General features: G+C 41.4%; 2 protein-coding genes across 2 annotated transcripts; both read right to left on the reverse strand.

Moving 5' to 3' along the window:
• Positions 1 to 820: 820 nt before the first annotated feature.
• Positions 821 to 4,510, reverse strand: LOC114526508. Its single transcript, XM_028548121.1, has one exon. It carries the CDS (start codon positions 4,508 to 4,510, stop codon positions 821 to 823), a length of 3,690 nt encoding a protein of 1,229 aa, XP_028403922.1.
• Positions 4,511 to 4,764: 254 nt separating this feature from the next.
• On the reverse strand, positions 4,765 to 7,560 carry LOC114526509. Its single transcript, XM_028548122.1, has 2 exons — positions 7,344 to 7,560; positions 4,765 to 7,199 (listed from the first exon to the last, which is right to left on the reverse strand). The coding sequence occupies exon 2, from the start codon at positions 6,754 to 6,756 to the stop codon at positions 4,765 to 4,767; it is 1,992 nt and encodes a 663-aa protein (XP_028403923.1). The 5' UTR covers positions 6,757 to 7,199; positions 7,344 to 7,560.
• Positions 7,561 to 17,384: the final 9,824 nt, after the last annotated feature.

A 17,384-nucleotide genomic window follows, 5' to 3' on the forward strand; every position in this document is an offset into this window, starting at 1 on the left:
GCGAATAGTCGACGAATAGTGCGAATAGTCGACGAATAGTCGCATTGTGACATATTCTTCTGTAACTCCCAAATTCTTCTGAGAGCTACGCTGCTTTGGTGTGCCGTTAACGCCACAAATTGAACTCCACTAAATTCGCTAACCACGATGATAGGATAACACGTGCGCGGATAATGGTTATAAAATGTATCTTTAATGATAAAGTTTATAATACTATGCGGTTGAAGGTATATGGTAACTGATCAATCCGGTAACGGAATATTGAATAGAGTGATCGCGGAATAGAAATATAGTGGGTAACGTTCGAACTAAAAATACAAGAATTAAACCGCACTAAGTCATGCAATCTAGGCAAATTAAATACTATAACGGGCATGCACTAAATACGAATAAATCAACTAACGTAGCTACATATGTTTACAAACTATAATAACACAAAGATAGAGTCTTACTTTAGTTGGCGCACACACCAAACTGCTGCTGAATACCGTCGATAGAGTTCGAACATAAACGTAAATAACCAATTGTAGAGTAGAGTGACCATACTCTAGTTGACAGTGATATACAATGAAACATTAAACTGTGTGCAGCTGCGCGTGTAGTCGCAAGGAAGTAACAAAACGGAAATTAACGACATACGATAACAATAACAAAGTTAGGGTTTCAAACCAACATACCGGCCCCTTAAAGGCGGTACTACGAGCCTTTACAATACCGTTTTTTAAATGGTTTGAAACACGAAATAATGTCAATAACTAAATAAGTAAATGAATAAAGCGTTAGTTTTAATAACAATGTTTATCACGATCTCATACCAACATCAGGCGGCTTCTTCTAGGAGGACGATCTTGTCTACAGGCCTCACCAACTCGTTGCTGCTTGTCTTCAGTTTCACGGATCGTACCAGTCCGTCACGCTTGTTGCGGTACACTTCCAACACCCGAGCTAAGGGCCATACTCCTCTTGGTTTGCTGTCGTCTAGCACCATAACGATGTCGTTGACTGCCACGTTCCTCTTCGAAGCGTTCCACTTTTGTCTTTTCTGCAGTAAGGGGAGATACTCCCTTACCCAACGTCTCCAGAACAGGTTGCACAGATATTGCACTTGACGCCATCTCCTTCGGTTCTGATTGTCTTCCTTTCCAAAAACACCGGGTGGAAGGGCGGGTTGGTGACGTAATAGAAGCAAGTGGTTTGGGGTGAGTGGTTCTTCGTCCCGTGGATCATCTGACAGCTTCGTGATCGGTCTGCTGTTCACCACGGACTCTACCTCGCAGAACAACGTGTTGAGGCTCTCGTCGTGAAGCACTTGTTCCGTCATCAGCGCCTTCATGACCTTCCTTACGGTTCTTATGCACCTCTCCCACACTCCACCAAAGTGAGATCCAGCGGGTGGGTTGAAGGTCCACTTGACATTTCGTTGAAGCAGGAAGTCGTGGATCTGTTCTTGATTCCATTCGTCAATGGCTTGTCTTAGCACTCGTTCACCCTTGACGAAGTTTCCTCCGTTGTCCGAGCGGATCTCCATAGGTTGACCTCGCCTTGCCACGAATCGTCGGAGAGCATCAATGAAAGAGTCGGTGTCCAACGTGTGGGCCACTTCTAGATGGATCGCTCGTGTTGTCATACAAGTGAAGAGCACTCCGTACCGCTTGACACGACTTCTCGCACGTTTTACTTCGAACGGTCCGAAGCAGTCGACGCCTGTATACGTAAACGGTGGCAGCGAGGGCGTTACCCGGTCTTCTGGCAGGTCGGCCATCTTTTGATTGCATACTGTTGACTGACGTTTCTTACAGCTGAGGCACTTGCCGATGACCTTCTTCACGGCTGATCTTCCGTCTACGATCCAATACCTTTCTCTGATGAGGGAAAGCGTGTGCTCGACGCCGGAATGACCCGCGATGTGGTGGTAATGGTTTACAAGGAGTCCAATAACATGGTGGTCTTTCGGGAGGATGATAGGGTGTTTAGCGTTGTCGTTTATTGGTGCTCTCCGCAGTCTTCCGCCGACACGTACCAACCCATTCTTTAATACTGGATCCAGCTGGAACACGCGGCTCGATTTCTTAACCGTTACGTTCTTGCGATCTTTATCGCTACTTTGGTTTATTCTTTCTAGGCATTCTCGTTCTTCGCTGAAACATTCTTGCTGCACATGTCGAATTATTTCCTTCTCAGCGTTGACCATTTCGGACACGGAAATAGGCGTGATGGACGTTGAAAACCCGATCGCTTCAGCAGGATTTAACTTCTTCTGGATGACGCGACGTTTCAGGATCGCCTGGTAGCGCAAAACCAGCGCTAGGACCTTTTTCAGCCGACTCCAAGAAGAGAAATGCTTGACTAACTCTGCAAGTGGATGTAGATTAGAAATTTTGTTCGTGTACGTGGCGGATTGTCGCTTGACCTCGGGGTCGTTGTCTCCAATGACCAAGCTCAGATCACTGGGTGGCTGTGGCCAAGCGGCCCTTGGCTTGCTCAGGAAATCCGGCCCCTGTATCCATCGCTGGAGTTGTGTCGCTGGCACGCCACGAGATGCGTCGTCGGCTGGATTGGCAAGGGTGTTGACGTAATGCCACTGGAAAGTAGAAGATGCATCAAGTATCGTAGAAATTCTATTGGAAACGAAGGTCTGAAATCGTTTATCTTTGTTCTGTAGGTAGCGTAGGACACACGTGCTGTCGGTCCAGAAGAACGTGTCGTTCACTTCGAGCGTGAGTTCTCCCCGACAGATCTTCTCCAGTCTCGTGGCTGTAACAGCTGCTGAAAGCTCCAGACGAGGTATCGTAACTTGTTTGATTGGCGCTAAACGGGACTTCCCCATTACAAACGAACACTTGATATTGCCGGCTTCATCTTCTACACGTAGGTAGGTGGCGGCTCCATAGCCGTCTTGCGACGCATCAGAGAAATGATGCAGTTGGAACGAACTGATCTTGGCGTCATTGGTAGGCTTGAGACACCGATCTATTTGCACATCCTCGAGCTTCGGCAGTTCCTTCAACCACGATTGCCAGCGGGCCAGGTGTTCGTCCGGGATTGGGTCGTCCCAACGGAGCTTCAAGCGGCATAAGTCCTGCAGGATTTGTTTCGCCTTAAGGACAAACGGAGCGACAAATCCCAGCGGATCGAAAACGGAACTGACCACCGACAAAATGCCTCGTCTGGTTGCGGGACGGTCTTTCACTACAATACTGAAACCGAATTTGTCTGATGATACGTTCCAGCGAACACCCAGGGCTCTCTGAATAGGAGATTTGTCCAAGTTCATGTCCTTGACTTGCTCCGATCTTTCTGATTCTGGTAGTGACTCCAGCACGGCTTTAGAGTTGGACGTCCACTTCGTTAATCTGAATCCTCCCCTTGCCAACAATTCCCGCAGTTGGTTTGCCAATCTCACCGCTTCCGGATCTGTTGGAATGGACTTCAAGCAGTCATCAACGTAGAAATTTCTTTCGACAGTTTCGGTTGTTTCTGGGTCGAATTCGGCCTTGTTATCTTGGGCGGTTCTCCGCAGGGCAAAGTTTGCGCAGCTGGGCGATGAGGCACCTCCGAATAGGTGTACGTTCATTTCGTACTCCTGCACTGGTTGATCCAGGTCGCCGTCCGGCCACCACAGGAATTTCAGAGCCTTACGATCTTCAGAAGGGACACGGACTTGGTAGAACATGGCCTCGACATCCGACATCATAGCCACGCGCTCCTCGCGAAATCTTGTCAAGACGCCAACAAGCGAGTTGGTAAGGTCCGGCCCCTGTAAGAGCTGGTCGTTGAGAGACGTCTGGTGATACTTGGCTGAGCAGTCGAATACCACTCTCACCTTGTCGGGTTTCTGAGGATGGAACACGGGGTGATGTGGCAGGTACCACGCAATGCTTGACTGGTCGACTTCGCGGTTCTCGACTTTGCTGGCGTAATCATTCTTGATAAGATCGTTCATGAAGCCCTTGTACTTCTCGTGTACTTCTGGTTCTCGTTGAAGACGCTTCTTCAAAAGACTTAGTCGTCTTTCCGCTACCGGTCTGTTGTTTTTGAGTTGCGGCGGATGACTCTTCCATGGCAGCCCGATTTCGTAATGACCCTCCTTCAATTGGACGCTTTCCTCCATGATTTCCAGCGCTCTCTTGTCATTTTGCGACATTGACTGTTTGGCATCGTAGGACGAGTCGTTGAACTCCAAGTTGCAATAGTCCTGGAATTGCTGCTCAAGACGAGCAGTGCTCTGCAAAAAGTTGGACGTAGCTGACGTGTTCTTTCCTCTACCAAGAGGGCCATTGAGTACCCATCCTAGGATGGTCCGAGTCGCGAAAGGTCCTCCGCTCTCACTTTGTCGTACTTCCATTGGTTGTATTGCTTCGGGGACGTCGCTTCCGATAAGCAGGCCGATTTCGGCGTCGATCTCTGGCAAGGATAATCCTTCAAGATGTGGCCAGCGGTTTACATCTTCCTGGTTACTGATGGCGTCGCGGGAGATTGGTAGAGATGGTCGTGAATACACCACTGGCATATTAACGGGCTGTGCTGCTGAATCCAGTGAAGACACTTCAAGACTCACCTGGGAGCACTGCACGAGCGAGTTTTTACCTTGTATCGTCGTCAGCGACAGACTCGTCTTGCGGCCTTGAAGGTCGAGTTGGTCGAGCAGGGCTTCGGTGCAGAATGATGTATTCGAGCCCGAATCCAAGAATGCATACGTTTCCACCGTCTTAGATGCACCATGGCCAGATGCCTTGACGCGAACAGGAACGATGGCCAGCGCTGTCACAGAATCGTATCTTGGCGCGTTGGGTTTGGTCGACATTCGAACGTACAAACTATCGGCTTGTGTAGGGTTTCGTCTGCTGGCGTACTGTTTCCGTTGGCTACGCTCTCTTGACTGGTTTCTACGTCTACAGGGGGTGTTGCATCAGCATCGTGTTCGGGCGTCTTCTCGGACCTCGGATGCAGAAACGTCGAGTGCTTTGTTTCACATTCTGGCACCTTGCAGTAACTGGGTTTGGGACACGCATTAACAAAATGTCCTGGCAGTAGACAGTTGAGGCACAGTTTGCTGTTTCTGACTACTTGTCTTCTTTCGGCCAACGATTGCTTCCGGAACTTTTCGCAGCGTGACAGCCAGTGGGCCATCTTACACAGTGGGCACCACTTTTCTCTGGCTTCGGTCGAGGTTTGCTCGCCCCCTTGCGTTGCGAAACCGTTGGCACTACGGCGTGGTCGTTGATTTCCTGGGCCGGTGATTTTGTCTGACGCTCTTTCAAGTTTACCGAACACAGGATGGCTGGCTGCTCTGGCCTTCATCGTCACGAAATCTGTTAGGTCCTTGACTGTCACGTCTCTTTCTTCTTTTTCCACAATACGGTCCACCGCGTCTCGCCATTTCGCGCGAAGTGGGTACGGCAGGCGATCGACGATTTTCTTTAGGTTTTCTGGATTGTCCAGTTTCCCTATGTAACCAATTTCCTTCAATGTGTTGGTGCAACTCACCAGCTGGATGGAGAATCTCTGCAGCTCCTCGCCGTCCTCTGTTCTGATGGGGGCCCCGTTGATGAGTTTCTGTACGTGCGCGGCGGCGATCTTGTATTTCTGACCGTATCGCTCCTTAAGCAAGCGTCGCGCTTCTCTATATCCCTCCTCTGGCTGCATGGACAGACAACTTCGCATCAATTCCTGCACGCTTCCGGAAGTGTGCTGCACTAAAAGGTAGAGTCTTGCGCTGGGGTCGTTTGCCTTGCGCTCTACCAGATGTTCAAACGCACGCACAAAGTCGCAGTAACCTAGGGGATCGCCGTTAAACGTCTGTAAACTGGGTCGTGGTAAGGTGAGCGCCATTACGCTTTCTTGTTGCTGTTGGACTAGCTGCTGTAGCACCCCATTCTGACGTTCTTGCGTTGTCATTAGCGCTTGGAACGATTCCTCGCGAAACTTATCCAATTGAGAAAGGTCGTTGACGTACGAGCGTTCGTAGCCCTGCGGCGTTACAGCGCGCCATTCGGGGGCTTCAGGGTTGAGTGTTTGACGTGCAGACATGTCTACGGCAGCGGGCTTAGCTTCGGGACTTGAAGAAACCTTTGGGGCATTCTCGAGTCGTTGGTCGGTGAGATTTAACTTGCGCTGGACCGGTGGCGAACTATGCAAAACACTTTTGCCGTTACGACTGCGTATTTCCTCGATTTCGCTTTCTTCGTAGGCTCTTTGTTCAGCTTCAGCGACCGCTAACTCAGTCCTAAGTTCGAGTTTGGCTTTTCTTTGATTTAGTTTAAGCTCTTCGAGTTCGAGCTCTTGCCTTTCTTGGATAGACGCAGCTTTAGCTTCAAGCGCTGCTATCTTGGCTGCCGCTCTTGCTTTCGCGCTTGCTGAGCTTCTTGTCGAGCTGGTCTTAGACTTAGCGCGCGAGGAGGTATACGATGCCACGTTGCTAGCTGAGTCTTCCGGATGTACGATTACGTCAATGCATTGTTGTTTGAGCCACGATTGCATTTGTGTTTCTATGGCGCGCACTTGTTCTAACACGGTATGAAAATAGCTGGCAGACTGATCCAAATCGTCTTCATTCGTTAATTGTTTGTTGTATGCCTCATGAGCAGCCTTAAATTCGCTTGTAGCATGTTGTAATTCTATTGACATTTCCTTGACAACGTCAACACTGTCGCTTGAAAGCATCGACTCCGAAATCCGATTCACTTTGCGCGTTACGTTGGCCTTTGCGCTGCTACGAGCCTTCTTTAGGTCGTCGATTGCTATAGATTGTTCCATTGCGAGTTGAAGGTTCGCGATAGACAATGTTTATTGGCCGAGGTCGCGTTTATCGCCGCGCCGTGATGAGATTTGAACCAGATGGTTTACAACGCGCCGCACACAAGGCTAGCGGGATACTATTACTGTTGAAGCACAATAGAGCGTTGATTCTGACGATGCAAACGAGTAGAATTCGAACTAAATTCGAACTAATGTAACTCCCAAATTCTTCTGAGAGCTACGCTGCTTTGGTGTGCCGTTAACGCCACAAATTGAACTCCACTAAATTCGCTAACCACGATGATAGGATAACACGTGCGCGGATAATGGTTATAAAATGTATCTTTAATGATAAAGTTTATAATACTATGCGGTTGAAGGTATATGGTAACTGATCAATCCGGTAACGGAATATTGAATAGAGTGATCGCGGAATAGAAATATAGTGGGTAACGTTCGAACTAAAAATACAAGAATTAAACCGCACTAAGTCATGCAATCTAGGCAAATTAAATACTATAACGGGCATGCACTAAATACGAATAAATCAACTAACGTAGCTACATATGTTTACAAACTATAATAACACAAAGATAGAGTCTTACTTTAGTTGGCGCACACACCAAACTGCTGCTGAATACCGTCGATAGAGTTCGAACATAAACGTAAATAACCAATTGTAGAGTAGAGTGACCATACTCTAGTTGACAGTGATATACAATGAAACATTAAACTGTGTGCAGCTGCGCGTGTAGTCGCAGGAAGTAACAAAACGGAAATTAACGACATACGATAACAATAACAAAGTTAGGGTTTCAAACCAACATCTTCTAGCGATCGAATTCCGACCATACTTTACAAAACGAATAATACAAATTCCACAATACGTTTTACAGAAACTATTTTTTTGGAGAGGGGAATTCAAAAACCTGTTAGAAAACAATGCAATTCATCTAAGTGTTCTGGCAGTAATATACAAAGAATCTATTATTTAGTATAGAAAAAAAACACAAAGTTATCGACTTTTTAAAAAGTTCCTTAAAGTTCCAAACATAGTAAACCCCATAAGTATATCATAAAATAACCTAACATAACGCAATTATAGTGTATAAGAAAAAACAATACTCTATTTACATAAATTGGACATGTAGTCCTGATGCGCAGACATTTGCTTTAGCCTCTTCCGACAAACTCTGCCAGAATTCTCTTGCCACCATAACACGCCCGTCAAACATATAATTTTTCATCATAATGTGACCTGGATTAAGGTGGTAGTACGCTGCCTGAAAGCCATCGCTGTACACCAGATTTCCATGCGGGTCTTTACCCTCGACACGCTTATCATAGTGACGCACAACCACATTCTTCGGTGCTTCTCTGTAACACTTCGCAAAATTCTGAGCACAACCGTAGCATTTTTTTACCATATTAGTAAGAATCACTAGTTCATACCGATACGGGGAGTTACTTGAATGCCATTGTTTGCTGGTTGAAGGACTACACTGTTGATGATCAGGTACCGGCGGTTGCGGTGCTGGAACGGGTGGCATTATTCCCCGAGACTGATCATGAACATAAGAAATTACATGTCAAAAAAGAGCATGAATGATGATCGTCTAAAATATGCTTATTATCTAATGATGTTGGAAATGTGTCATTCTAATTTTACTAATATTTTCTGTTCGCTTATCATAGTATATAATTACCTGTGCAGTAGGGGTAATCATACCAGCAGGACGGTAGCGAGGGTTAGCAAGAGGTGGTTGAACTAAAAATGATCGCTGAATCTAAAGATATATATAACTTAGTTCAGCTCAATTTTTGCTACATGTTGTTTACAGCACGATGTATATATTTCAATTTAGTGTGTTTGCCGACTATTCGTCGACTATTCGCACTATTTGCCGACTATTCGCACTATTCGCCGACTATTCGCACTATTCGCCGACTATTCGCACTATTCGCCGACTATTCGCACTATTCGCCGACTATTCGCACTATTCTCCTTTTATCAATTGCCGATCTCAAAACGATGCACGCGCGTATAGGTGGTTCACACTTTGATTCACACAAACGTTTATTGATTGTCTGCTTGAATTTTACGCGGTATTTACATTTGTCTTTACGTTGAGCAAGCAGTGGCATCAGACCTATTTTTATTGGCATATTTTGCTTTTAATTTAACGCCAAAATAAACCAAATTTTATAAAATGAAATGATTCACACCCAAATCTATTAATACTTGAAAGGTCTTATCTGATTTATATAAACCAAAGTGTGAATCGTGCTAACTCTCAGTTTGGTCATTTATTATTGTCTGAACTTTAGGGAAAACAATATTGGACACTTCCAAGATACTATTCCAGGCCTCAACTTGATTTTAAACCGTTTTATTTTTTTGTTATTTAAGATTTTGTGTGTGTGAATCAGTGTGTGAACCAAGGTGTGAACCACTCTCATTTAATTTTAATTCGTCTGTCCCGGAAGCTTTAATGCGTTTGACTATATTATGTAATTATACACTGCTAATAATAAGTTTTGCAAAATATGAAATGCAAGTTTTCATCTCTTTTTGTTGGTGTTTTGGTATTTGCCTATGAAAATTAAATGTACACCATCTTACGTCCATCATCTCCGTGTTGACTCTGTCGATAGTACCACCTTTTACAAGTGCTAACGGAGCATCGCTGGTTGCAAAGAATGGCGTGTCTTTATCCAACACGATATCTTTGCTCATCACATTTTTGGGAGCAGGAAAATGAACAGTATCACCCTCTAACACTTGCAGGAACTCACACCAGGGTATAAGCGAAGGCTTCCAGCGAAAATCGTTTAGCCAAACCACCTCAGCATCTTCAATTCCAAGCCAAGCGAAGCTTCCAGACGCTGGGTTCATAAAACATCGGAAAATCTTTGTCAGGGGCGAAGAATGAACGATTTGCCACAATTTGCCGGCCCATAGATATATATGTTGCGATATTTCCCCCGACCACGTTTCAATGCGTCATAGATAGCAGACGCGAAACACTCTTTGGCGATTCCGTTGGTATCTAAAATTTCATTCGCAGCTGAAATCCACGCACCATGGCAACCATCGACACATGAACTAGCCGCACTCTCTTCCAGCAGTTGAAGACGTGATTTATTTGCGCGTTCCAGCTTTGCTTGCGCCTCGCTCAGCTCTTTAGCCGTATCTATGGCCTCGTTCACTATCTTAGGCCCCCGGTTCGAAACGAACTCTGCAAGGTCTGTCTTACCCTCTTCTTGCCATTTAGCCGCCAATGCCATCAGTTCCAGACGTGTCTTAATTTTTTTGGTTTGTATTATCCGTACAACGTCAAACACGGCCAGTCGCTTTTTTTTTTCCCCTTGCAAATCTTTCCTGCCTTCTTTCGTTGCCGTGACCCATTTGTAGATGGCGGTGGTCCTGAATTTGCGAGGTCTGGATGGCCTTGAGACAGCACAAATTCTGTATCTTCCTTGACAACGTATTCATATGCTGTATAGTAATTTGCGTGGTTGTCGGAAAAGTTCAGTTTTACTGCCGTATCTATTATCGATGAAATTTCTAACAGCTCGCCATCTAGCCGTGTTGCTCAATTTTATAGCCATATGGAAGTGACTACCACCGTTTTGATGCGCCTCCAAACTGACTACCCACTGGATTATCCTCGACCGGGAACAGGAATGCCATGAATTAACAATTAGGTTCGCAAATTCTACTCTGGACATGCAGTTGTGAACTGTCGCATTGACTAAACGTGATCAAATAAACGCTCTTTGGCTTTGGAATACTCGAGTTAGCAGTTGTCTCAGCCATTGCCTTCGACTAAATGAGGTGGCTAGAATAACCGGAAGTTACTTAACCTAAGGGAAAATAACTCCTGGTGCGCCCGTACAAGCCAATGTAAGCCAAGTCTTGCTACATAATATTAAACAACCTAGAGATAGATAAACGTTTATAACAGAAGTCAAAACGCGAAGTTGAACTTGATATTCAGAAAAGATTGACTCGGAGAGGCCCAATACTCTGTTAATTATTAACTTTTTCAATTTTCGCTCGAACTCGCTTTTTGAATGTGCGGAAAATTGAACTTAATAAGCCCGACCTAAATGTATCATTACCATCTGAAAATATTCCTAATACATTAACATTAACAAAATTCATTTTAGGCTGTAGGGTTCAGACAATCATTTTCAAAAGAGTTAGGACAGGTAGCCAAATTACCGATTTATAAGACAAACCCAGATCCCCCGCGCCCCCTTTTCAATGTTGTGTCCCAAATAGATGGACATTTTGTTCCGAAACGTGTTTGGATTTGAAAACCAACATTGATTGGGGGAGGGGGGTGGATGTATAGAAATCATCCTATATAGTAGATTTTAGCTAAAGATAGTAGGTGTCCCAACTACTTTTGAAAATGATTGTATGTTGTTTCTTACAGAATATTCTGCGTTGATAATGAGTCATGATTTAATATAAAATGATGCATTTTAATCAGATTCATGTTTCATAATATGAATATGAACCATGGTTTGGTTCAGGATATTGCAGTGTTTCAAAAATTGATACATAATCAAAAAACTGTGATTTGTCTAAATAGTATGAATGATATATTACTTTTTTAGACTGCACAAGTATTGGATATGGCAAACAAAAAACTTGAGGTTGCCAGAAGAACTGAGCCATCTGTTTGGGGGACAACAGTCACAACACAATGACAAATGATGGATGTCAGAGGTGTTGGAAGAGTTGGCCACCAGATGGATCAATTGACACAAGAAAACATTCTTATACACTATACCTTAGCAGGTGAATTAGCTGACGAAGATTCAGAAATATAAAATATAACATTGCATGGAAAAACATTTTCAACGCAAGCAACCTCACTAATATTAGGATCATTTTCTTGAGGACTGTTCATTTATTGCTTATTAAAAATAGTGTAGATAAAATAAGTTTATTTATGTAGATAGAACTATTCCTACATATGCACATAAGATGGAAACGTTTGAACATTCCAAAAAACATAGTGAACAAAAAAAAACTGTGAGTTATTGAAAAGGATTTATTTGTTAGAATTTGAATGCCCGAGGGTGTATAAAGAAAACAAGATGTTTCCAAACTAATAAAATGTTGTCAAGCACAAGAGTTTATCACAACTATGTTTAATCTAATAGCCAATAAGGTCCCTTCTTTTAAAACACAATGTATATGTGATGTGCAAACATAATTAACTTAAATAAAGAAAATAAAATATATTGTTAAAAGCACATAACTTTCTGCATGCCCTTGGAAGTTTGAAGCCTGTATATCAATCTTAACACTGCAGGGTTGTTTTCTGTCTCAAACTATCAACACCCTTGTTCTACAGCAAACTCTAGATACAATGTCTGCTGTAAACATTTACATTTATTTTCACATGAACAAAGTTACTTTAGGATTTCTTGCTTCATCTAAGAGGTTTGTGGGACATGGAATTGTGCACTACAAATAGCCTGGTGTCAAAATTGATTGTTTAGCATAAATATATTTTCTTTTGTCATGTTTATTGTTTTGGTTCTAACTTCTAATGCTTTTCCTATTTAGAATAGTATATTTACTCAAGTTTAAATCTGTATAAAATGGTACACAGTTTGTGTCTTTACTGCAAAACTACCTTAATTGTGAACTAGAAAATCATATTAAAATGCTCCAATTATGAAAATAAAGTTCATTTGTTAATGTGTCAGTGTATCAAGTTGAAATTTTTAAGTTTGTTGAACAGCATTCTAATTTTTTGTCTGCTTTTAACACACAAGCATTTAACTAGTGGTGGTGTGGAAGTCCAGCCATAGTATAGTTGGACTATAATTATTTAGCATAAAAATTAAAAATTTTATGGCATTAATAAACTGTAAAAGTAAACTTGGGTGCAACAGGGTTATATTTAATATAAAATGCACAGTTTTATATACGGTAATCTACCACATACCAGTAAACTATGCAATTTCTCTTCAACTATCACACGCTTGGATTCTGCTCATGTTTAAGCCAGATATTGGTCTTTCATTAAATAGTTTAATTTAAGGGCGAAACGACAATAGAAATGATGTTACAGGGCAATTTTAATACTTCTCTCCAGAAAGCATTAGCATATTATTTGTCGCGCAACTTGTATTTCGCGAACACCAACATGGGCAGCAGATGAAAATTTACGGACTTTGTATATCCCTTCTCAATGCAGACATTACATTCTTCTCTAAATAGGCACTTTCCAGACAAAAAAACATGCTTTGGATTAAGAATAACTCGTTTGTTAACAAACAAGACGCCTGTTCTGGCGTTAACTCCGGCGCACGTGCCAGTCTTTAATATAGAGCTTCTGAACATAAACAATACAGTTCATATTCGCATTTAGATGCCTTACGAAGCTAAATGTTCGATCGCGAAATTCAGCAGCACATCGTACTTTAAAAAGTATAGAAGTTCAATTGTTCGAAAATGTAAACAAACCGCATGATACATTCGCTTTGTCTCACACTTAGCCTTTGGAATTCGCGCTTATATATTATATCTTCAATCCTGTGCAAACTACGACGTGTCAACGCGCCCATACACGACCACATCATCTTGTTAAACGGCGAAATAGCAGCGATACTATTAAAATAGGACCAGAATCTACATGTATTAAATATATTCTTACTCCAATTCAATCTAAACTTAATCGAAGAGCATGAAAACAACGGTTTATTTGTTCCTCTTGAAGGAATTGCCGTATCATGCGAGCGAAATCGAATCGCGCATCGGAAAATTAGCCAAAGGTGTGCACCACAACTCTTAGGAGATAAGACTGGGACGTACATAAATACAGTCACATACACACTTTAATTACTAGAATGTTTCCCGCCATTTCAGACTTGCGACGACGAAAAATAAAAAAAACAAAAAAAAAAAAAAACAAAAAACAAAACCAGGGCGAATTTTCAACTCCGTCGCTGACGCCGGAGTAAAAAGCGATATGGTCGAAGCAAGAACATAATAGCGATTTCCAATGAAAGAACGCTACAAGTGGAAGCATGTAATACGACCACTGAGCTATATAATAATTCCTGGAGGACCGGCCACTGAGCTATATAATAATTCCTGGAGGACCGGCTCCTGATCAGAAAGTGAAGCAACAAACATGGCGGATTTTGAGCTTTGTGACGTCACCTGGTCCCCTTTGCCCATGGTATTTACCACTGACATACCGCGATACAAAGTGAAAAACTATGTGTCTCCCTCCTGGTTTTTACGAAAATATTTTTGATTTTAGGTATATATTTTTTTCGTATTTCCTCTAAAAAAGATAAAATTGTTTATCTTTTTCCCTGTTCGACAAAGTAAATGGAGAAGCGGCTTCTTGCTCTACATATGACGTTGTGAATGGCTTAATTCACTTATCGGGAAAGCTATTTTTGCCTCAGGTGAGCCGGTTTTCACATTATTTTCTTTTTTGAACTGTTTTTCTTTCGGACTATAGTATAAACAACTGCAAAAGCGTCTGGATAAATAGTTATATGCTTTTATTAGCCTTTTTGACCTTTGGTACGTGACTTAATTACGATGGGATTCATAGGAAAACTTTTTTGTGTCAGAAAGTTATCAATAGTCAATCTTTTGAATTTTGAGGTGCTGACTGCTGATACAAAATATATCACTCTCAGATTTCAACCTCTGGTAGACTTGTAGTGGCTGTTAAAGGTCTATATGTTAGGCTTGTTTGCCTTGTCAAAAGTCAATTTATCATGGTTTAATATGGACTTCTTGCACCTTGTTTATAATTAATCTACATTTAATTTGCTCTTAATGTTGATTAGTATTATTGTTACTCTCAATGGGTGCAGAGTACTGTATATATTGAGTACAGTTAATCTTAATAAGATCTCCATTTTTCAGGATGAAGATGCTATAGAATTTAACAAGAGATGGCTTGTTATGCAAATTACTGGAACATTGTACTGATAATTTTACTATATAGACTTGTTGGCTGTTGTTGGCTGACATTTTTTTACAATGGTTTTTCAGATTAAAAATAATAAATAAATGCATAAAAAACATGCATTAATTGAGCAGTGTGTCTTCAATCTGCAACAACTTTTATAATTTCCTGGACAATGCATTTCCCCCACACACCATTAAAGGGCTAAAATTATTGGGCTAATCAGGGTTTTTGGATAATAGACTGACTAATGGAGGGGTGAACAAGCACAGTTGCATTTTTGTGAATTCATTAGGCTATTATATTTGTACTACTCCTGCTATTAGGTATAATTTCATATCAAATACAAATCATCAATGACTTTTCTTAGGTCACACAGGGACACCTTTACAGGTTTAAACTAAGGTACATTACAAAAAGCATATACATCGTCTGTAGCTCATTGAGGCACAAGGTATGACCTAAATAAATATATGCCATGTAAATATCACTTCTGGTTATAACTATTGTATCCCCCACTCAGTACAATTGCTAATCTGCTGCCCAATATCTTGCATGAGCTTAGGCCTTGTTTCTTTGGATTTAATATGCACAGGCATGGACACAGGACAACATAACAGTCATAACTGGATACTTTCTGTATTCTTTAGTTCAGGGTTTAAGAAAAGTCAGATTGGTATCCATAAAAGACACTAAAAAATTACGACAATGCCCCAAAAAAATATTTATACAGTAATGTATATTGAAATTGAAAACAAAGAAAAGAGAAAAAACCTGTCAGCTTCATATCATTGTAAAATTTTCGACTTTCGTCCACGTATTAGATATTTTTTATGTTCGCCCAATATTTGTTTGTTTCGGCATTTGCAAAAACAGTACCTATGACTTGTACATAACCGAAATAAACGCTTTATTACGGGTTAGGTAAAAAATATATCGAAAAAACAGAACAACAAGGTTATTTCACGGCAGTCGGAAGAAACAAAATATTCATAAAAACCAGGGGGGGATCTACAGTAGCGGGCTCAAATTGAGCCTGGTCAGTGGTAATTACCATGGGCAAAGGGGACCAGGTGACATCAAAATGACGTCACAGAGGCCAAAATCCGCCATGTTTTTTGCTTCACTTTTTGAGCAAAAAACATTAGGAGCCGGTCCTCCAGGAATTATTATATAGCTCAGTGGGACCGGCTCTTCATTTTTCAGTAACTTCGCCGCCATCTTTTTGTCGCCAAAAACATGGCGGACTTCGCCCTTCTGCGCAACCGCAGAAGCTCTGCTGACGCCACATGGTTCCTTTTGGCCATGGTAGTTACCACTGACCAGGCTCAATTGTGAGCCCGCTACAAGGGTGTTCTCCCCCCTGGATTTAGTAAACAACAGATTCTCCCCCCTGGCCTTTATAAAAAAAATTTCCCGTGAAAACTTGTTTTGTTTTTTTGAAATATAAAGTCATGAAAACATAATTTTTTTGAAATATAAAACGTTTTTTTAAAATGAGTACAAGTCGTAGACGCTGTTATTGCCAACGCAAGAACAAATATATATTAAAACGTCAAAAAATTGTGGACAAAACTGAAGATTTTAATTCTGACACGAACTGACAGGTGTTTTTTTTATATTTTCATTATTTATACATTCCTATAACAAATGCTTGAACTTTTTGGCACTATTGTCGGACATTTTCGGGACAACTGGATATTTATAAACATCAATTAGACTTTTTTGAACCCTGCATGAGCTGCAAAATTTCTGAATTCAATTAATAATGTTTTCTTGAATGTCTTCAGGACAATATATCTAGCTATAATCCAAAGAAACAGAGGCCAAAGCTCAGGAGCAAGATGCTTGGCAGCTGCCTAAGTGCAAGAACATAGTTTCAACCAAGAGCCATATTTGCATAATATACTTTTTATTAAGGTCATCAGCTTAATTGTACCTCAATGGGCTATAAAAGTTTTCAATATTATCTAATTGCACCCCTGGTCTTATTAATAAATAATATTCATCCCTCCATAGACTCAATTACTCCTGATTAGCCCATTGAATTTAGCCCTCTTGAAGTTTGATACCATAAACAGAAAATTATAAAAGTGGCTGCAGATTGAAGATACACTGCTCACACAATGCATATATAGATATATATTTATTTCTTTTACAAATATAACAATGGTTATAAAAATACCAGCCAACAACAAAATCAGATAACATGGTAATTAAGGATAACATTGCAGATTCATAACAATGTGTACAATGTGCTTAATACATCTCAGTTCAATGTTCCAACAAATTGCATGACAATTAACAAGCCATCTCTAGCTTGCTTTATTTCATAGCATCTTCATCCTGAAAAATATAAAAGGAGATCTGATCAAGATTTATTCACAAGGTGCAAGAAGTTAAAAAATCAAATAATTATTAGGCATGATAATTGATTTGAATTTGACAAGGCAGATAAGATAATATATTAACTAGGTTTTAACAGTCACCATCATCAGAGGTTGAAATTTACACTGTTTGCAGCAAAAATCTTATTACTTTGTATCAGCACCCACTCAGCACTTTTGTCAGTTAGATCATGTAATTATTGCTTGAATCTAATAGACTCACTGGGGGGAAGGTTACCTATTTACATTATTGTTTGCTATCATGAAAACAAAATAGACCAAACTTAAAGATTGA

Source organism: Dendronephthya gigantea, unplaced genomic scaffold (assembly GCF_004324835.1).
Source record: "Dendronephthya gigantea isolate DGI-Jeju-01 unplaced genomic scaffold, DenGig_1.0 000039F, whole genome shotgun sequence".
Classification (NCBI taxonomy): Eukaryota; Metazoa; Cnidaria; class Anthozoa; order Malacalcyonacea; family Nephtheidae; genus Dendronephthya; species Dendronephthya gigantea.

Bases quoted from the DNA above. Each gene is read 5' to 3' on its own strand.
- LOC114526508 (XM_028548121.1), bottom strand. From the start codon at position 4,510: ATGCCAGTGGTGTATTCACGACCATCTCTACCAATCTCCCGCGACGCC.
- LOC114526509 (XM_028548122.1), bottom strand. From the start codon at position 6,756: ATGGAACAATCTATAGCAATCGACGACCTAAAGAAGGCTCGTAGCAGC.